The sequence below is a fragment of the Prunus dulcis genome, chromosome 7, assembly GCF_902201215.1.
Source record: "Prunus dulcis chromosome 7, ALMONDv2, whole genome shotgun sequence".
Taxonomy (NCBI): domain Eukaryota; kingdom Viridiplantae; phylum Streptophyta; class Magnoliopsida; order Rosales; family Rosaceae; genus Prunus; species Prunus dulcis.
Window position 1 is genome coordinate 5,344,965 of NC_047656.1, and position 21,619 is coordinate 5,366,583.

General features: G+C 36.4%; 3 protein-coding genes and 1 long non-coding RNA gene across 6 annotated transcripts; 2 read left to right on the forward strand and 2 right to left on the reverse strand.

Annotated features, from left to right (window-relative positions):
* Positions 1 to 1,005: 1,005 nt before the first annotated feature.
* Positions 1,006 to 4,632, forward strand: LOC117635084. Of its 2 annotated transcripts, XR_004586855.1 has the most exons (4): positions 1,006 to 1,208; positions 2,589 to 2,687; positions 3,464 to 3,696; positions 4,523 to 4,632. It is a non-coding gene; the product is annotated as an uncharacterized LOC117635084 (long non-coding RNA). The 2 variants fall into 2 exon arrangements; XR_004586854.1 differs by lacking the exon at positions 3,464 to 3,696 and having other exon boundaries at positions 4,523 to 4,628.
* LOC117635077 (sulfoquinovosidase-like) lies at positions 1,557 to 6,648 on the reverse strand. The gene is made up of 8 exons (XM_034369410.1): positions 5,349 to 6,648; positions 5,054 to 5,186; positions 4,536 to 4,751; positions 4,047 to 4,202; positions 3,534 to 3,786; positions 2,602 to 3,002; positions 2,047 to 2,163; positions 1,557 to 1,958 (listed from the first exon to the last, which is right to left on the reverse strand). Exons 1-8 carry the CDS (start codon positions 6,362 to 6,364, stop codon positions 1,623 to 1,625), a joined length of 2,628 nt encoding a protein of 875 aa, XP_034225301.1. The 5' UTR covers positions 6,365 to 6,648; the 3' UTR covers positions 1,557 to 1,622.
* A 2,236-nt stretch (positions 6,649 to 8,884) lies between these two features.
* LOC117635079 (pentatricopeptide repeat-containing protein At1g80270, mitochondrial-like) lies at positions 8,885 to 14,568 on the reverse strand. Its single transcript, XM_034369413.1, has 3 exons — positions 14,375 to 14,568; positions 13,045 to 13,621; positions 8,885 to 10,370 (listed from the first exon to the last, which is right to left on the reverse strand). Exons 1-3 carry the CDS (start codon positions 14,407 to 14,409, stop codon positions 9,123 to 9,125), a joined length of 1,860 nt encoding a protein of 619 aa, XP_034225304.1. The 5' UTR covers positions 14,410 to 14,568; the 3' UTR covers positions 8,885 to 9,122.
* Positions 14,569 to 14,798: 230 nt separating this feature from the next.
* LOC117635078 (arginine/serine-rich coiled-coil protein 2) lies at positions 14,799 to 21,486 on the forward strand. 2 transcript variants are annotated; one of them, XM_034369411.1, is made up of 7 exons: positions 14,799 to 14,935; positions 15,170 to 15,317; positions 15,708 to 16,598; positions 16,688 to 16,846; positions 20,196 to 20,296; positions 20,662 to 20,730; positions 20,859 to 21,486. In XM_034369411.1, the coding sequence occupies exons 2-7, from the start codon at positions 15,182 to 15,184 to the stop codon at positions 21,411 to 21,413; spliced, it is 1,911 nt and encodes a 636-aa protein (XP_034225302.1). In that variant the 5' UTR covers positions 14,799 to 14,935; positions 15,170 to 15,181; the 3' UTR covers positions 21,414 to 21,486. The 2 variants fall into 2 exon arrangements, with proteins under 2 accessions (XP_034225302.1, XP_034225303.1); XM_034369412.1 differs by having other exon boundaries at positions 14,801 to 14,935; positions 20,896 to 21,245.
* Positions 21,487 to 21,619: the final 133 nt, after the last annotated feature.

The window sequence follows — 21,619 nt, forward strand, 5'->3', positions numbered from 1 at the left end:
AGTTGTGAAACTGTTACCAGTTTGCAGACAAGCAGAAACTCTTATCACAGTTATCAAACAAAGGTTTTTTTTGTTGTATTTTTTGATGTACGGACTTGCCCCCTTTTAGCGGGCAGGTTGCTCCATGGTGCGGCAGAGTTTAGGTAGGGTTTTAGAGGTTTTGTTATTTAGTGTAGAGAATGCTGTTTACTTTTATATGTGATTTATATTATTGGCATGGCCAACTGTTCAATTTCTTGAAATCTTATTATTTGTCCAAATGTTGTGAAATGCGAGTAAATGAGGCTCAAAAATATATTGGGATGGCAATGACGATTTGAAGGTCACAGACTGAGGATGTGGTAACTTATGGTTTATTCATTTTCTATGTTTTTTTTTTCATATTAATATTTTGCTAAGATACCTATTATTTACATATTTTAATTCGTATTAATGAAAACGAAAGACTATAAATAACCAAGTTTAAATAAATAACTTCAATTTTATATAATAGCTGGATTTATTGAATGTGTTAGAGCATTCACAATGGGTTCCTTAAACCACCTTCTTAGACAAATTTTAGGGAGGAATTGTAAAAATTCATGCTCCCGATCCACCTCTTAAAATAGGGAGTCCTTTAGGAGCTCCTAAATTTGAGGAGAGAGAAATGATTCCTAGTGGTTCCTTATAATTTAATGCTGTTTTATTTAATGAGTATTTCAAACATTTATTTAATTAAAACTATTTTTTTATATTTTTTTTAATAGAGATGGACCAATCAAAAAAGAGTTATAACATTTATGACTCTCCAAATTAGAGAACTCCTAAAATAGCTTTCGTATATTTTTAGCTAAATTTTAGCTAAGAAATAGAGAGCATCATTGTGGATGCTCTTTATACCCGATTTGTATTGTACTAGTTGTGCTACATGTAAATGGCATGTTATGATCGCTATGTTTGAATGTCATAGTATGCTAAAATTCAGTGCCTTTTTTTTTTGGTTGCTACAAAGAAAAAAACCAACACTCCGTCCTTGGACCTTTAGTGGAGAGAATATGCTGCAAGGATTCGAATACGTTGGAAAGTAGTCTTGAAAATATGAACTCTTCCTCCTTTTGAAGAAACGAACACCACCAAAACACCAAGACTGCCCCAAAAATCTAAACACTCTTACCTCAGCGGTGCCTTGAAGGTAATCCAGTAAAGCCCTTCACCCAATTTACCTCAATGTGAGTAGAAATCCCTTATTAGATTTTATTTTCATTTTTGTTTGAATTTGAGCATCTGAGTTCTTAACGCTTTGAACTTTAAGGTTTTCAATGCATTAGAAAGGAGGTCTTGTTTGTAATTTTCTTTATTTCATCTTCTGTGACTGAAAATGATATGGTTCAGTTATGGGAGCTCCATTTTTGTGACTGAATGACTAAGATGAACCATCAAAATGGTGTTCTGATATAAAAGATTTCAGCCATTTCTTTTGTGGCAACAGCATTTCCATTTACAAACCATTTTCTCATTTATGTTTCGATTCGATTAACATAATCAAAAGGTTATAAGAAACGAAAAAAACATGCCTGTGGAGAATGTGATGCATAAAATTAAAAAGTGCCTTGAGAAATGAAACCTCTTTGAGGACTGCTTTCTTAAAGAACCTTCAAATCTATAAGATTTTTCAAAAAAGTCTCTCCAACAATGGAGCCAGTCTTAACAAATACAGCAGGACAGCCAATTGGAGCTTCTACTGTGGCTTCAACACCCTGCCTTCTAAAATGTTTTCCAGTCCATATATGTTGCCAAGTACAACTTTCTCCTGTTGGAAAATAGGCCTTGACGTTATTTTTGCCCTTGTCTAGGACGGGCACCACTAGAATCTCAGTACCGACCAAAAACTGGTGGTAGCTCAAACTGTGCACATGTTCATCATCTGGGTAATGCAGAAATAGGTGGCGGCATACAGGAAGACCTTTTTGAGCGGCTTCCTGCAATGCAGGGAATGAAGTTTGTCAGATTTTCCGGTGAAGTTACTAGATGCTATATACAATTAGTATACAAGAATTATGGAATTACCTGAACAAGCTGGACTCTGTAGAACTTCCAAGCTTTATAGATTTTAGCAAAGCGTGCAAAATGGAATAGAGTCCGGTCATTGGAGTAGAATTGGCTGTTGCAAGATGGTTTGTTTCCCTGGTTGCAGAAGATATTTAAATCAGTAGCTGATAAGATCATACATGTTATTGCATTTAAGTGGAGCAATTAAAATGTTCTGACAAAAAATTCATGAAAAGCATTATTAGTTATAGCTGTCAAACCTTGCTTCTTTATTGGCAATGTATCTACTATCTCTAATTGTTTTTACATTGTAAGTGTGTGCTGAGTATTCGGCAGCTCATGCAAATTAACTGATCTATATACCAACTTTCTTTATTCTCTAATGAAAGCTTAATCATGTTAGAGTTATTAGCTTCATCTAATTTCAGTCATGACAATGATACATTCAGTAAAAGGTTTGATCCAGGATGTAGCAAGATTGTAGTATTGTTTTTCTCAATTTTACTTAGTAATGGTGATGAGTAATGACAATAATGATGCTTTTGTATTTCTGGTGTCAGACATTGAACTTACTTCATGTGTCCGGAAAACAGTTGTGAAAGCATTTAGCTCCATCCATCGCAAAAACAACTCTTCACTTCTTCGGTAATTAATAAACGGTAAGTTTACAGCACAGTACCCTCCAATATCACTGTGATTAAAAGCATACCCAGAAATTCCACTGCTGAGTAGACCAACAACAGCACTCTTTATTCCATCATGAGTCTGCCAACTTACCATTTGGTCTCCTTCCCAAAACAGCATCCCCCATTTGGGACTATCTCTGAAACCAGCCCTCATAAAAAATACCAAGGCCTCCTCTGGGTCTTCTTCCTCCTTACCCACGCGGTTAGCTTTCCATTCGTCTACAAACTCTCTGTTTATTTGAGCCCACAGCTCTGGGTATTTGTTGTGGGCTGAAATAGGATCTTCACCTGAAACGGTGAGTCATAATCATTAGAATACCCTAAATAGATTTTGGAAATATTAAGTGCAAAACAAAACACTATTAGCTTTGATTGCTATGTCATTCTGAAAGAACATCTTGACAGTTTGATAGGACTGAATGAAACTTTCAGAACGTAGGGGAGGGTAACTGACAAAATACTGTTTTTCTTTGAGCTGAAAAGGGTAAAGTGAACCAACCAGTTGCAAGATGATTGAAACCCTTATTAGAAGCTCTGACAGAAAACATACTCATTCCTAATGCTTCGATTCTATGAAAGAGGCTTAACTAATAGTTTAGTAGTTAGTATGACTGTATTACAGACACAAGGAAATAACCCCTCGAGAAAATTTGTTACAAAAAATGTCAAGCCCGACTCATCAAAAAATATAAATAAATACGAATTCACTCGAGTCTCTAGTTTGCTCATTCTTTTGCTCTTGGCATCAGAACCCAGCATGATCAAAGTGATTGCCAGCTTAAGTGGACTGTTTTGAAGAATCAAGTTGAGATATAGAACCTGAATAGAGGGTGGCATCCACAGGCAGGCCTTCACCAAAATCAGCCATCCATCCTCTGACTCCATCATCCACCATTTCCTGAAGATTCTGCTTGAACCAACTTGCAGTATCTGGATGTGTCAAGTCCAACATTCCTACATCAAAAGCTGTATTTGGAACCATGTATGGCTCTCCAAGCTTGTCTTTCACTAAAATGTCCAACTTCTTTGCTTCCTCAAAGAGGTTTCTTCTTCTATTTGGCTTCTCATGGCACTGAAATCAAGTAAAAGCTTTCAAATAAAGTTACTGTTTTTATTCCTATCAGCTCAGATTTGGCTCCAGGAGAGACATTGCAATCATTTCACTTAAGAAAGAAAAGAACAAGATCAGAAGAGCATGTTTGCTCTTAGGATAAATGATGGCATAAATCTTCTTACAGTGATGTAACATACTAATTGTTAAGGGGTGAGTAATTGCGAGAATTGTATTAGAAGAGTTTATTGAGAAGCATCATTGAGGGAGACGATATTTACCGGAGCTAGACATGGGTTGCAGTACGTCATCACTTTGATATGCTGAACGCTAAGATCTTTAATTAGTTGTTGCCATCCTGTATACCTTATTGAATCTACTTCCCAATTCCACCACAGTTGTGAACCAACCAATGTCTCTCTCTGGCCTACCCAATCCTGTGCAACAATTATTACAGGGTTAAAATATATACGCAAAAATCTGCAACTTCCAACTACAGTAATTCTAAACTTTTCCAAAATGTACCTCCTTTGGAAGCAAACTATAATTTAAATGCATATAATTTGAAATGTCTCAGTAACTGATATGGATATTTAGATTTGCAATACAGAACCATTGCAAGTCTTGAGCAAATAATTGATGTTGAGCAAAAGAGATGAAAAAAAAACTATGGTTTTGTATGTTCTGGATATCTTGTTTATGTGCATGTTTGTATGCCCGCATATATTTAAACGTATTTATATTATTTTTGGTGCAGAGACGTGCATTACCTGCAACCAAAATGCTGAAATAGGAGCATTGTAAGTCTTGAGCTCATTCCAAATATGGCGTACAGATTCTGTGCCACCCTGCATGCCAACAACAGCTCCAGAAATAATCCAGTCAGGAAGTTTAGGAGGTCTCCCAATGGTCTCAGTGAAACACTCAATGAGCTCAGATGGTGAAGTTCCATGCAATATCCTCCCTTCAACTGAATTTCCATGTATCTGCAAGCTCCAGTATACAGAAAATGGGAAACTGCAAGTTTAAGATCTTGAATGAGACCAGTTTTGTTTTTTACTTCAAAAGCATCATGGATCTTTTTCTCTAGCTCTTAGATCTTTATTTATTTTAGAAACTCTTGTATTTACTCCTCTGACATCATACGTAAATGCTAATCCTTCCCTTGTTCTTGCTAATGACTGTTGGCCTCAAATTTTGAAATCAACTTTGAATTTCTTTTGTTTGGATCAATTCCAAATTTAAAATGGCATTATGACAGCAAGATTCAAAAGTTATGCAACAATACCTGTATCTGAACTCTATCTTGCTTTGTTAGATCAAATATGGAATAATCATATCCTTCGAGGTAAAGAGACCTCATCTTTGAAGTCATATAGAATGGAGAAGGAGCGTAGGTCGTACTCCAATCGCCCCCAGCCCTGCAATGGCGATGAAATGTATTGAAATCAAAACCTGTCTAAGTCTGAAATGTATTGAAATAAAAAACTGTCTAAGTCTGAAATGTATTGAAATAAAAAACTGTCAAGTCATTATCTAATTAGAATCAGATGGTTGAATAGCTAAGCTAGCCTTCTGTGTACCTGTAGCTGATCAAGTTAGCTGCAAAGGTAATAGGTTGATCCCCTCTCCCAATACCTTGTTCCTGAACCAAAATGGGCACCCTTTTACCTTTAAAATCCATGTGAGAGAATTGCTCCCCAAAACCATAAAATCTCTCATTTTCTTCACTTGAATATGTCAAGCAAACCCTGTTGAATTCTTTGAATTCTTCAGCCTTCAGTTCCTCTAACTCTTCCTCTGATGAGGAAACAAACCCAAACCCTCTTGGCCTTGCAGAGGACCAAAACCACCTAAGCCTGCGTTTCTGGAACTGTCCCAGCCTTCTCCTAAAACCCTTGTATCTTCCTGAAGCAGCTGGAGAAGCTTTTGTGCGGAATTCAAAGTTGGGTTGCCCAAGCTTCACTTGGAATCCAATTTGATTACTGTTTTTCTGCTCAAACAAAACCCAATACCTTGCACAAGTAGAAGGTCCCTTTCCCTCAAATTGTGCATTTTCAAGAGTTCCATATTTATGAGAATGCTTCTTCTTCCTTCTCATGTTGAAAACCCAGCCAGTTACAAGCACCATAGGGAATTGGGTACCTTTAGAATCTGTTTTCTGGTCCAAATCCAAAAACCCAGATGGAGAATCTTGATCTTGAGCCTCTAGAGAGTGATCAAACTGATCGATCACCCTTATATCCAGAATGGTTTGGTGATGGCAAACCAAATGAAGCTTTCTGTCCTTCACAACAAAGGAACCCCTGCTTTCCTCCACCTCTGTTTCTGCCAATGCTGCAGAAACAAAAGCTTGTCCTGGAATGGTGGACCAAATGGCTCTTTTGGGCTGCGATTGGTGATAAATTGAGAGAGACCCACCATTGTTGGAGCTCCAAGAGAGCTGAAAATCCTTGCCAATTGAGAAATGCTGGTGTGAAGGGACTGTTTGGGAATTGAACAAGAGGTTCCCTTGGATGAGAGGGAGAGATGCAGGTGTGGAAGGAAAAGGATTGTTGAAATGTTTGTGGTGTTTTTTGGTGATTTTGAGGGTTGTCATTTGGGATTAAACAAATCAAGAAAGAGATGATGGTGCATGCAAATGCAATCTTAAATTCCTATGTATATTTTGTTAACTTACTGGTATAGAATGCAAAATGAGAAAATTTTCCGTGAGCTAGTTTTGTTGGAGATGATCATTCATAGCTGCACATGGGAATTGAGAAAGGTAGCCATTGACTTGTACAAGTTTTGATTTCATGGACATGCCAACAAAAAATGTGGCCAAACTGACCAAACTACTACATGTCCAAATTGAATTTCCTGTCTTGCTCCCACTTCACGAGAAAGGTAGTGTCTGCTTCCTTCCCCGTCTTTTCTAACTGTGTTCTTCTGTTATTATAATTTTACTTCCGTACAATCTGGGGTGATTTGTTGGAATTTTCTTTCTCCCAATATCGTTTGTATAAAAACATAACAGACGTCTTATTAAAAAAAAATGGTGTTTTCTTGCTTTCTCTAGTATTTTTATTGGGTCCCAACTTTCATGGGATGAACCTTTTTTTCCACCCCATTTAGTCAGCACTACCCTGTTATTTAATTAAAGTTTTGCTTAATAATGAATATTTGATCAATGATACATGAATGGTAATTTTGTTTAGGCCTTCTAATTTAAAGACGATATCCCCAAAGAAGTGAAATTGATGATATTGTTTTAGCACCAAACGGAAAAGATTTCGACCCTCATTCTTCATTTTTTTTATGCATAAAAAGTTAACAAAAGAAAGTCGTAATTTTTCTTTTCTTTTATGTTTGTGTTTCTTTTCAATTGCGTAACAAAGAATTGAAGTCAACAATATCCAAATGAAATGTGCAAGTTGCATTTACCAAGTTTTGCTCTTTTGTGTAGCATTATTCTCTCTTGCGTGAAGCTTGAAATCACAAGAGCTTGCATTTTCCAAATGAAATGAATCTCAACTCCGTGGAATAGTATTTGTGCATCACAGTGCATGCGGTCCTATTTATGCATCTGGGTTCCTTTGAATGAACCTGGACGCAAAAACAAGCACCATTCATTCCCACACACACACCCATTCACAGTGCAATTTTGGTTTAACATTTTTTTGTTTTCTTTGAAGAAAAATCTGTTTCATGTTTGCAGATTGCTCTTTCTATTTTGTCCCTCAACTTGTGTCATTGAAAATGCATGTGCCCATTTTCCAGGGAAATGTACATGTATTGACATGCATGTGCACGTGCGATGAATGCTTGGCTAGCCGTCACTTTTTCTTTTTCTTTTTTTCTTAAAAAGACAAATACAAATATATGTTTGAGAGTGCTTTTGAAAGGATTAAAAGTGATTTTTGATAATTAAAAGCGTTTCTGATAACTTTTGATAGTAAACTTTTAAAAGGGCTTCTGTATGATCGCACTTTTTGGAAAAACACTTAAATTTCTTATTAAAAAAATTTATTTTTTAAAAGCATTTATGAGTAAAAGTATTTTCTAAAAAAACAGTTCGAAACGAGCTTCATTTGTAGTCTCCACCTAATGAAGTGCAATGCAAACCTACATGCTTCCTCACTTGAATATAATATAATATTCCAATAATTGTAAACTTCATACTTTACCCTCCGTTTCATACGGACTAGAAGTGAGATCTCTGAGTATATCCTAAAATTGGCTCCAATTAATTATTTATCTTTTCCCTTCAAGCTCTTGACCCAACAATAATAATTAATTAACTAGAAAACACACCACTAAAGAATTTAAGCTACATTTTCCAAAAGTTAGAAGATTTTTTACAACTCCCAGCAAGACTCAGTAACGAAAACCACACCCCTGGCATTATATACGCGAACTATATTGGGAATGAACTAACAATTGTTGCCTAATTGATGTCAAGCAAATGTTTATGAGATTCACATTAATATGTTTTTATGGAAGACCCCTTTAAATGTATCACGTTATATAACTAAAGGAAATTGTAGAGAGAAACGAGGAGTTGAGGAAGATAGTAGAAATTAGTCTCTAAAACTTGTCATCTTTTTCTTTGCTAATCACCTATTTATAGGCTTACAATGATAAGAAGCTAACCCACAAATTATGAGTTAAAGGCTACTAATTACAATACTAATAACATAGGTTACAATATATCAAAATGTGGAGGTAATTGATGTAATGGTGATCATCCACATTCATAACATCACATATTTTATTGCATTTGGAATTGTTCATCAAGGCCAAAGACTTTGGGTTTCCAAAAGATGTAATTTGCTCAAGGTATTGGTAAAGTAGAACAGTTGTTAAGAGGTTTAGGTCGGGTAGATATTTGGTTCTACTATTACACCTCAGGGTAAATGCTTTTAGCCACTTAAAATACAAGCGCCTGCATTTCCATTTTCTTCTATTCCGAAAAATGGTAAAAAAATTCAACCATGCACAAAGCTGCAGTTGATGAGCAAACAGTCGAGTTATGCATTCAAATCAAGAATGACTTGAAGGGATCTAAAGAACTGTACTTTAGAATCAAAATCGCACATTCATGCCCTGCAACCCTGCAAACCTCACAGCGGCAAGATGGTCAAACTCAAGCTCAACATCGCTAAATAGCCACAAGGTTTTGCCTTACATTAAAATGATCCTCCAACATGGAAAAACTAGTTTCCGAATATAAGATTGAAATAGATAGAAAAGACAATTTAAAACCTTATATGCTGAACCTACAAATTTACTGTAGATAGTTGCCTCACAGATCAAGGATTCAAGGTACACATCTATGGTAAACTACTGGATACCAAGAGGAGCCATCAAATTCCTCAATCAAGCAAATCAGACGCCGCTGTCTTCTTAAACGGATCAACTTGTGCCAGCTGTGCCAGTAAAGATTTGTTGGGAAATATATTATCTGCCTTCATCCTCTCCCAGATTCCATAAGGTGAAGTTTTGGCATTTATATAGGCCTGAATTAGAGTTTGGAACTGACGAACTCGAGCCACATAACCAGCCTGTCTCATCCTATAAAACATCTTTTCAGCGTTATGGGTGTCACCTTTCTTTGAATATTGCTCCATAATGGTCATGTAAGAATTGAACAGTGGCTTCTTCCGGTTCGTCTGGGCAGCCTTCTGCAACATAGAGTCAGCCTTTTCAAGCTCACCTGCTTCCACATAGAGTTTCACAAGTGCATCCCAAGTTAACGGGCCGATGTCACATTTGTTATCTGCCATACGCTTAACAAGATCTTTACCCTTAGTGAGCTTCTTTCCATTTGCGTAGACCTTCAAAAGCACATAATAATGCCTTGAAGAAAGTTTCTTAAATGTATTTGACATCTTCTCAAAAACTGCCTCTGCTTCTTCAATTTTATTCAACATTCCCCAAGCTTTAATTGCAGCCATGAACTCTTGAAGCCGAGGATTTGACTCACAGACCTTCCAAACTCTCTCTACTTCATCAACCTGTCCCAACTCAGCATAAAGAGGAAGCAAAGCTTGACAAGCCCAACGGTTCTCTTTTAAGTTTCCGCCTTCCATATCTTTCAAAACTGCCTCAGCTTTTTCTTTAAGCCCGCCAGCAGCATAGTGCTTAGCCAAGATGGCTTTTACAGTGATGTCTGGCTCACATCCTTCAGCCTTCATTGTCTCATAAACTTGATCCATTCCAGTCATGTCATTGGACTGGCCTTTGGTATCTATTAAGAGTTTATAAGTAAAGGCCGTCGGCTTGACATTTTCTTTCTCCATTAACAGTAATACATCTGCCATTTTCTTCTTGTCAAGCCTCTTGTAGAGGAGTAGCAACTGGTTGCAAGTAAATGGTGTGACTGGGAATTCCAGGTCCTTCATTTTGTTGAAAATTTCTTCAGATTTCTTCAAATTGTGGGTAGAGACAGCGTATGCCAACAGGGTTCGGTAAATTACCTCACCTCTAAAGGATGCTGGGATTGTCTCAATGTATTTCTCTGCCTTATAGAGGCCACGTACTTTGGCAATTAAGTCAACGCGAGATGCATAATCTCTTTCAACAAATTCAATCTGCTTATGTTCCTCCAACCACTCTGAAAGCTGCAAAGTTGACAAACCATCACACAATATCAAAGTTCCGTGACCACGAATTCATGCTTTTAAGGAACTAGGAAGCAAACACAAGAAAAGAAGATGCATTTGTGGTCCAAGAATATATACTACCATTCTCATTATATATCTATTGAGAAAACAAAACTGAACAGGACGTACAACTATGACAAATTTGTTCTGGTTTAAATCAAACTATAAGATAAACAATGGGAGCATAAGTGGCCAAATGAGAATGCCATAGTCATTTCAACATAAACCACAGAATTTCATCAAAAGTATCTGACATGAATGCCTATTTTTCTTTATCTGCCATAAAAAATTAAGAAAAAGGACTCAAAGCGATAAAATTAATGATGTCACCATTTAATTTATCAAAGTGATAAAGTCTATTAACATAATCAGTACTTATAAGTTATATGCCATTGAATTTCGCAACCCAATTGCACTTTCTCTAGTTGCAGGGGGTAATCATACATTTTCCTTTATAGAAACGAATGAAATACTCAATAGTCAGTACTAGAACCAGAAAGCACAAACCATATTCATCATTTGAAACCCTCTTTGTAAAGCAAATTACAAGCGCTAAAAATTACTGTAAACCGATGGTAGACAATAATTGTTAAACCATAATGTCTTGAACATAATAACTAGTCCTCAAGACTGTATGAAAATGATATAGTAAAAGGAAAATAAAGAGAAACATGTGAGAAGCAAAGACTTTCACCAGACTCTGAAACAATAATGGATTTAATGGGACCATGAAATTAGAATTTAGACAAAAGTTTAAAGACAATGGTAGAAAATATATTAATCATTAAAGGTGACATATCTTAAGAAAAAGAAAGAGATCTTTGAATTAAGGACATGCTCAAACCAAACAGGAAAAGGGCAATAAGTCAAACTTTAAAAGTAAAGGTTCATAAAAAGTTCTCACTTTGAGGATGGATGATTCTAATAGTAATAGAAAACCCAGCCATACCACGTTACCTTCTGGTTACAAGTCCTCTACATCCTCTTTACATACAACAGGGCTGAACTTAAGATTATTTTCTAATAATAGATAGATTAAAAGTAACATTTCTGTTAACTTTCCAAACATAAAGATCACGAAATCAAAATCTTGCGAAGATATAATGATTTATGAATATGATAACTCATCTGTTAGACACAAAAACTTAATCTGTAAATGGACAAGTTCGAGACAACAACCATACAGTCCATTGTCTGTTTTACTTAAAAAACAAAGAAAATCCTGGTAAGCAAGAACTAAGTAGACCTGATGCAGTAGCTACAGCTTGGTTAGAAAAGCATCCTCTTTGGAAGCCTAAGAATAAGCCCATTCGGCCAACTCAAAAATTAAAACATTTGAGTAGAGAGGGAAATTCCATGGTAGTGCAAGAATCAGGAAAATAATGAAATTAATAACTAAGTCAAGAGTCTATTTATTTGGGTCTTATGAAAACATAATGTCTTTAAGTTTTCTAGGATTCTCCTATGATTTTAATATTTCAATGAATCATTTGCTATTTGTAGAAGTCATTGAATGTTCTATTGGAAGCCTAAAAATATGGCTATCTGTTGTGAGCAGATCAGACTGGAATGAATGAAAATTAAAGGCTTGTGGAAGGCTTGGTGCTTTGTGTGCCTTTTATCTTCTCTCTCTTCTTTCTAAATTCTTCTTGATAACTCTGCCTTCTCTAAAATTACTGCAATCTCAACCTTCTTTGTTCTCTAAATATTTTATTTCTCCAAAATTCTATCATTCTAAACCCACGCCATACTCAAACACTAACCCTTGTACTGTCCTGCATCAAGACCTGTTCAATATTTACAAACATACCGAACTATGACTAAAGATTTGCATTATTATCTGAGATGTATAAGTTTTTTGGTGGAAACAATATGTGCATGGTGGCAGGGAGACATGCTGTCATGGGAATCTTTTATGTTGGTGTGAATGGAGAGGAGTTGAAGAATTTTTTAGTGACCATGGGATGAGGAGGTGGACCTTCCATGGGATAAAGTTAGTTTTCGGATTTCCCTTTAGGAGTTGTACCTTTAAAAGCTATAATTCTATGATTGGATTTCTGCTGCACACTACTTTTTGTTGGTCTTTTGCAATGTAAGGTTGGTTAGCTAGGTTTTGCAGTCTTTGTTAAATTGTTTAGCCCGCACCTTCTACTAGAACATTGTACAACTTGTCCTCTGTATTATTCTATTATTTTACAATGAAATTCTGTTCCTAATAACTTGTCCTCTGTATTATTCTATTATTTTACACTGAAATTATGTTCCTAACAGAAAAGAAAAACCAAAGTGTAAAGACAATATATTATGTACCAACACGTGGAAGGTAACATTTTGGACAACAGATAGCTATACAAAACATTTTTGGATATTTGAGTTTGATGCAACTGCTATATTTAACAAATTCACACACAATGCTGCAGGAAGGCTCACAAAGCAGCAGCTACGTTCAGATATGTCTCTTCTGTGATAATCAGCTATGTTGTGATATCTGTGTAGTTTTATAATATATACACTAAAATCCAAAAGGATTTTGACAGAACAAATTTATGCAGCTAAGACCAAAGAAAAACCATTGATATTATTGTCTAATTATCAACATCTTTACGTATAGATAGAAATAAAGTCAAATCACCTGTAATGCCCTCCCAAACATTTGACGCTTGCGAAAATTGAACATGGCCAGCGATATCTCTGCCCTATTTAGATCATTTCCTGCTTTAACCCACTTATCAAGAGCTCCATGAACAGAGAACCCTGGGAAAGCTAAAATGGCCTTAAACAGTTCTGAAACATTCCTTTTCCTTGGTGATCTTTTCTCAATTGAATCAGCCCCATTCTCTGACAACTCCAACTCATGTTGAGAAGGCTCAACTTCTTCTTCATCTTCAGAGAGTTCTGGTTCAGAAATTAATTCATCTTCATGTTGGGAAGCCTCAGCACTAGGTAGTGCTTCTAGTTCAGAAAACCCATCTTCCAAGTCATCTTTCTCTCCACTGCTTTCTGCACCAGCTTGTGAAGAAAAGCTGCGTCTATCCACTGAGAAGTTCCAAGAAACTTGTGTTGTGTAGTATAATCTCTTGGATGACAGGCATCCATCAGGCATTGATTTACAGGACTCATGGAAACAAGCATCCTCTTGTCCATAGGTGATTGGTAGCTCCAAATTAGCACAACATGCACGAGAACTTCTTATGTTAAATGCTTGGCTCCTGGACGTAAAAGGAAAACTAAGTATCACATTATATCACAAAACAAAATAATAGGCAACATAACGTAACCAAAAAATAAAGAATTTTTCTAGCACACAGCCTGCAAAAAAGCAAAATGAAATAAATAAAAATAGCAGGACATATATACTAAAAATGATATACATTATAAAATTCATAAGATGGTAATGGGAGTAAAGCTTCTACTAGTACAATCATATTATGAATTCCTGTGAGACACAAGAAAGATAACATTGTATCTTTAAGAAATATTACAGAAACAACGGTAACTTCTCTAGTTGTTATTCTCTATATTAAGATATCCAGAGAGATACAACATCAGAAATTATGTTGCCATATCTCATAACCTGTAAGACAATTTTAATAGGGTAGGATAAAAAGAAACTAACTTACCCAGTCTCCTTCACTCCATGAATTCCATTCTTTTTCCTCTGCTTTTGTATTTGCTTTTAGAAAGGTAGCATGTAGAAAACATTTATTTTTAATATCCTTCAGAAAATTCTCTCTTACATTTCCGATAGGGTTAACTAATTGCATATACAAGATAAACTTACACTAGTAAACAAAATTCAAAAATAAATAAAATAAAATAAAAACACAGACGCCCATAATCCACGCTCTTAAGTAGAAAGACCCTCAAACCTGTGAAACCCATAATTTAAATTCCGTCCCTAAAACCTTTAAAACTACTACGATGAACACAGGAACCCTAGAACGAAAGAGTTGCATATATACCTGAGAGGAAGAGAAGCACGACGAAGAGCCCACATGGCGACAGTAAGCAAATCAGAAACCCCTAGCAGGGAAAATGGAAATGGCGGTGCTGATTTAAAGAAAAAACGAAACCTCAGCTCAGAACCTCTCTCTCTCTCTCTCTCTCTTAAACCCTAAACCCTGTTTGGTGGGCTGGCTTGGACTGTATAGTGAGCTTCCATATTAGTAAACTAGCTATATAGTGAACTTAAACTGAAGCTCCCAAGAAATTAACCCTTACCCATTTTTGCTTGGGCAAAAAAAAAAAAAAAAAAATTCATAAAAACCCTATGGGCAGGAGAGAACCAAATACAGAGCCCAAATATGAGAAGGCTGAACAATGAATGAAAACAAAGGTTAGCCCAAACGGATAAGGCCCAAACCAGACAGAAAAGAACCTCTCCTAAAGCTAAAGGCGAAGGATCTCGTCTGTTCTTCCCTGACGCACAAGAAGGAACTCTTCTGCTGTTTCTTCACGCACAAACGTCGATTCAAACAGACGAATCTGAGAGCACGATTATTTTGACGCACAGCAAAGCATTGGTGAGTCCTCTTCTTCTGTCTTCTATTTCTTCGTCTTTCTTCTCCTCAACCAAAAGCTTTGGGAAAGAAAACCCTAGCCCCCTTTTCTATTTTGTCGAATCAGGAAGGAGATAGAGGGTTGAGGTTAAGGTTAGGGTTTTGGGTATGTGTTTGGGCCTTATAAATTGCCTTAACGTGAGCTGAGTTTTAATAGTTTCATTTTCCATGCTAACCTAATGAAATTGGTGCTGTCAGGTGGTAGCTCTCATGGATTTGAACTTAGACTCTCCACCCGCTGCAGACGGTGGTGATGCAAAAACAGCATTTCGCAAGCCTGCAACTGATGCAGCCAACAGGAAGTATCGGCGCCGTTCTCCAGTTGGCGGTTCATCTCCCTCTGATGGTCAGTTTTCCAAATTTTTTGTTTCCATTTTCACAAGTTAAAATGGTGCGCAGAGGATTATCGAAAGGCTTTTTTTTTTTTTTATAGTGAATTTGGCAATTTGACTTAGCACTTAATGTATAAGTGGTGGTGCTGATTCTACTTACTGCTCTGCATATTGTAATTTGATGCTTGAAGTTTTCGTTCAAGTTTTCATTTTTATCAAAATGTATGCACAGTCGGGTAAACTAATGACTCAGAGGTGGAATGATATGGGTTTTTTTTTTTTTTTTTTTTCCCCTCATTTTCAAGTCAAAATATGGGTTATTGTAAGAAATTTGTTGATGTTGTGCAAAAAAAAAAAAAAATAAAAGGTTTCCATTAACATTAATTTTTTTTTTTTTTTTCCAGGGAGTCCTGTGCATGAGCATAACTGTAGCCCAAAAAATTCAAGGGAAGACCCTGGAAAAGTCTCTGAATATCAAACAAGAAGAAGAGATGATGGGAGGGAATTAGAGAGGGATTCAAACAGGAGGTATTATGGAAGAAGCAGTGATTCCTACCGGCATTCTGATAGACAATCCTCCAGAAGTTTGCATGGGTACTATAAGCATGATGACTGCATCAAACATGACAAACACGCTGACGAAGAAGATAAAAATTATCAGAAGTTATCTTCTCGTTCTGGTAGGGAGTCAAGAGGTAGTGCTTATTATGATCATATTAAGTCAAGAGAATATTCAAGAAATTTGGACAAATATTCTCGTGATAAATATGATGGTTCTGGATATAGGAACAAAGATAAAGATAGAGAATCTTCATTTCCTGAGAACCAGAAATATAAAGATAAGGACTCATTGTCTCAGAGAGTTGGATCTGGCAGGAGACATGGACATTTTGAAGAGATGGAAAGGGAACGAGATAGGCATGCATTGGACAGAGATGTTCAGGATGAGAAAAAGGATTACCGTAGGAATTCAGGTGATTATATAAGTGAACGGATTTTCTCATATGAAGAGTCCAAGGGGCAACGAAGTGACTCAATTTCCAGGAGAGATGAAGGTAAACATCGCATGAAAGAAGGTTACAAGAGCGAATTAAAGGAATTGGATGATGACAACGTTTCCAAAGAGCAAAGGAAGAAATATGATGATAAGGAAACTAGTTGGGGCAACAGAATTACTAGAGAAACATCAGAGCGGTCTGCAGATAAACATTATATGAAGAGCGAAAATCAAGAATCTACTGCAAAAAGACCAAAGTTATTTAGCTCAGAGAAGGGCATTGATGGTCGAAAAGATGGTAATGGTTTATTTATGTTTCTGTATTTGTTTTAATCCTTAAAAGTGCTAGTCTAAGTCTGTTTTCCAATGATGTTACTCTTTGTTTAGTTTCAAAGTTCACAACTACAGCGGATGGAAGGGAGTCTTCAAGTTCCAAGCAAGTTCAAGAAGATGAAATGACTACTGAAAAAACTCAGGCCAATGATGCGGAGGCTGCTAATGATATAAATGCTGCCAAAGTTGCTGCGTTGAAAGCTGCTGAATTGGGTATGTGGTACCTTTTTTAAATATTGCATCCACAGGACAACTTTTGGCATGAAACCAAATACTGACAATATACTATATGATTGTTATACATACCCATTCCAAAATATATTATATTGACACATACACACAACAGCGCAGTTATGTTAAGTAGTTAAGGGTGCTAACATAAGTGGTTAATCTTGGGTTGTGAGATCTTCTTGTACTAGGATCAATGACTGAAAGTGAAAGTGTTTAATCTCGAAGATTATATACTTATATTTCTTGTTTTTTGAATTCATTACTAGCACCTGGGTATGTGCACATTAGATTTTTAGCGAGGACTTAAGTTGAGGTCATGAATCTCAGAAGTTTGTTTAGATATGAACTGTTGAGATGTATCTCATCCATGCAATGATTTGACAATTGAGATGGAATTTCTCAAATGTATTATGTCATTAGGGTACTATGTTATTCCCCTTTGGCCCAAGAACAAGGTGGTGCGTCTCTTTTTAAAGAAAGAAAAATGTGTGGATGTATGTATGTATTGTTTAATATCGTATTATGATTAGTGTCATTTTATATCTCTTGGCCCAAGCCATTGTATTTGGTCTCTTGCTGAAGGAAAAGTAATAGATGCTAGATGAAAGGGACTTTTGGGGTAGTTGTCTTTTCTAGATTTGCTGGTCTAAGAGAAAGATAGAGTTGTTTGTTAGGCAAACACAAAGTTTAAAAAAACTGCTAGAAGTACAACTTCAACAAAGACCCAAGTAAAAAATGTAAATGTATCCAAAGTGCTACACAGAAACAAACTTATCAAAATTTACTGAAAGAGAAAAGAGAGAAACCAAAGCTGCACAACTAATAATTATGCCCATAAAAATGTCTCTCTGTTAAAGTAACCTTGTCGTCAAGGCAAGTTCTGGAAATCCACCTCAGGTTTAATGAACGTTCTTCATAGTGTTTTCTCCGGTAGTTACTTGGTGCACTAAGGCCTCTGTTATATTTTGTCTGCCTTTGCATCTCTGGGCCCTGTTTAATTTAACCAGGCTTGACCTCTAGGTCCTTCTTAACAAACTTTGGGAAGGGAATCCAATTTCTCTTTAAGGCGGTAGACATGAAAGACAGTCTTTAGTTTGGTTGAAGCAGGAATCTTTAGTTTGGAAGCCAGTGCTCTAATTCTTTCTAAAATCTGAAAAGGGCTGTATCGTCAAGGAGAAAGCGTAAAAGCATTGGCTATGTGGCTGTAGGCAGAAATAGACCTAATCTCCTACCAGAAAAACACGATCTCACCTCTTCTTATCTGCAAAATTTCATGTGCCTTTGAGCTTCATGTAATTGTGACACAACTACTTTAAAATGGAATCAATTCCTTAGTTCTTGTCAACCTGTGGTATAGAGCTTGACCCAGTAACACAGTAACTAAGCTTTGGTGGTTTGTGCCCATAAACTACTTCTAAAGGAGAGAGGCTAGCACAAGAATTAACATTAAAGTTATTCCAGTAATCTGCCTTAGTAAGATAGTTGAGCCAATCATTGGGAAACAACAAGCTTAGTCACTAAGCATTTTGTTTACCACTGCAGTTTGGCCATAGAGTAAGATAGTTGCTAAGGTGGATCTGAAATGGAGACTTTTTCCTTGGAGTTTGAATAGTTGCTGCTAGGAGTTATTGGGGTAAGTTCTCTATCTCAATGACTCGCAATCATCTTGGGTATTCCTTGAAATTTGGAAAGAATATCAAAGAAAGCTTGTGCAAGTGCAACACAGGGAGCTCTTTCAAGGATGAGATAAAGCCATGAAATGTGCATCTTTAGAAAACCTATCTAAAACCAGACTTCATAGCTTCATTGCTTGGTGAGACTCCATTTCATCCTTACTAGCTGCACACTTCATAGCTTTATCTCACCCATATGTCTCTGAGTCATAGCTTGGTAAGATATTAACTTGGCATTTACATCTGGATGACTAAGGGAATGGTTGAGTTCTTCCATCCTTGTCCGTATGATTTGAGAAACAGAATGTAAGGTTATGTGCTTGGACACTGCATCTGCTGCTGGTCCAGTGATCCCTGTGAATCTATGCAGTCCTAACCCAAAAGTTTGGAGAGTCACTGTTGTGAAGGTGATGGAGGAATAAGCAGAAACAGCCTTTAAAACTTTACCTCAAACATGGAAAGGAGAGCTCTAAGGGCCAAGATCTAATTTGCATATGTTGTATGATGTTGGGCCTACTTGGGATCTTTGCATGGTTATAATCAAGACCACCCTATCCCACTGGTTACTACTAAATTTTGTTTCTTTGCTGGTTCTCTGTTGTTTCTTTAGGTAGTTGGCACTGTTTTAGAATTCTCTAGTTGTTTGTTCCTGTGGACATCTTGTCCATTGTTTTGTACTCTTTTTTTACTGAACTTTTGTTTCATCTATATGTATGTGTATGTATATATATGTATATACACATTCCTTTATGCCTGGGATTGATAAATTGGGTAGATTTTGGTATTTAATATGGCTTGATTGTATGATCGGGAGTCATGAATTACGTACCGCATTCAGCCTAGGAGAACTCTATATATAGGCGTGAAAGAAATTTGGGGACAGGAATAAACTTACAGAAATTTTCAGCAAGCATATGCTTCTATAGGATTATGTGATGCAACGTAACTCCTGTTGTGATGCGTAAGGTCTCTAGCAATTCTTAAAATCGTACTAGTGTGATTCTAGTAGTGTCTATCATTTTCTTGTAATTATCTCCTGTCATTCTTGACTTTTCCTGTTGTTCTTTGCCTATAACAATTTGCAGCAATGATAAAAGCCAAAATTAAGCAATATCAAATTTTGGTTTAGGTCAATAAATATTTTCATAATTCGGGTTTAGTCAATGAATATTTTATTTTTCAACATAGATCAATAAATCGATATTTTATTTTCAACTTAAGTCAACATTCCACTTGCCATCTAGTCAAGCACTAGCTCCAAGGCAGCATTAATTCCAGCACATTGACTTATTCCTTATCTCAGTAAGTATTTAATTTTTAAACAAAACAACAATGTGAGTGTAACACAAATTTTTGCTCCTGTCCTACTCAGTGAAATGGCAATCCATATTTTGTTCACATTCTTACAAATGTCCTGCAAAAGGTGGTAACACTTGTGAAGTGAAATGTGTTCCTGTGGATTTGATGACATAGCTAAGCTGAGCTGATCCATCTTTGTCAATTAAGAAATCTGTCTCAAGTATCATAATTTTATATTGATGTGACATTCAACTTTGATGAGTAATCAGAAATTGGACACTAAATTATAAACGAAGTATATGTTCCACAGATTTAAACTCCCTGGCTACACGTGAAAATATCTGTTTGTGTATATGCAGTTAATAGGAACCTTATCGGTGTTGGCCCTGTGGGATGCATGACTGCTGACCAGAAGAAAAAGCTGCTGTGGGGAAACAAAAAGAGCACAACAGCAGAAGAGGTACCTCCTATGGTTTGTTATTTTTAATTTCGTCAAATAACATCCCCAAAGTTACAATTCCAGCATTCAAACTTATTATCACGCGCTTTGCATTTGAAACACTTATGAAAAATGTTGTGTTGAATTTGTAAATACCTATCAATTATTATTCTTATTTACTACAAAATAACGGGGTTATGCAACATACAATATCGTTTTTCTTGAACAACACGAAAAATATCCAAAGTCCTTGCTGAGAAAAAAGTGCTATATATTTTAATTTTATTTTGTAAGTATACACCATTAATGTTATTGGTTTTATTGAGCTGTTGGGTCTAGCTTCTCTTTGTGTAAATTGTTAGATGCCCCTTTTTCTGTTTTTACAGGTTGGCCACCGTTGGGATACAACTTTGTTTTCTGATCGGGAAAGACAAGAAAAATTCAACAAACTCATGGTAAACCTCCGTTCCATTTATTTTATTTTGTGTAAGTACAATTAAAATAAAATTGAACCTTTCTTTTTTTGTTCCTAAATGACTGACTTAGCCCTATAGAGTTTCTTCACCTACTAACACAATTTTAGAGTCTGAGGTTGCCTTGGTGCCTATGGCCAATTGTAGGGTGTGAAGGGCGAAGTAAAGGTGGAACAGAAACCCGAGAACGAAGATCAGAAGCAGAAGGAACTCCAAATGGATTTAGAGAAGCAGTACACTGCTGGACTGCGAAGAAGAGATGGCCGTACTGTTGGATTAGGTCTTTAAGCATCCTCACATTCCTTCGTACTGTGAAGGCACCGGGATATTCTGTTGTACTCTTGTGCAAGAGTCACATTTATGATTCTATGCTAATTTTCTTATTGGGAGTTGTAGATCTTCGCAGAAAAATGGTTTCACATGACAATTTAACAATGTGTAAAGCTAGAAAATTCGATTGCAATATGCTCGGTATGAACTCAAGCTCCATTTTCCTATTGCTTTCCAGCCATCTTAATTCATGTGCATTTGTTCATCTTACAGCAACTTTGTATGTGTGTGTTTGCGAGTTTGACCCTCTTACAGAAAACAATGTTTCTCTTTGGCGTCAAGCCATTAAGGCTTGTTTGATAACTATTTTGTTTTTAGGTTTTAGATTTTGTTAGAAATAGAGAGCAAATACTGGGGAGAAGAGAGGATGAACAAGGGTGGAGGAAGAGTGGCTGGAAGGAAATGGGAAAAATTGCATATGGAATGAGGCAAAAAATGAAAACTAAGTTTACTTTTCTCGCCACCTAGTGTTTGCTACACACATTCTCCTCTCACCACCTTTCTTCATTGCTTATTCCCTAATATACTTTCCCTGTACGTT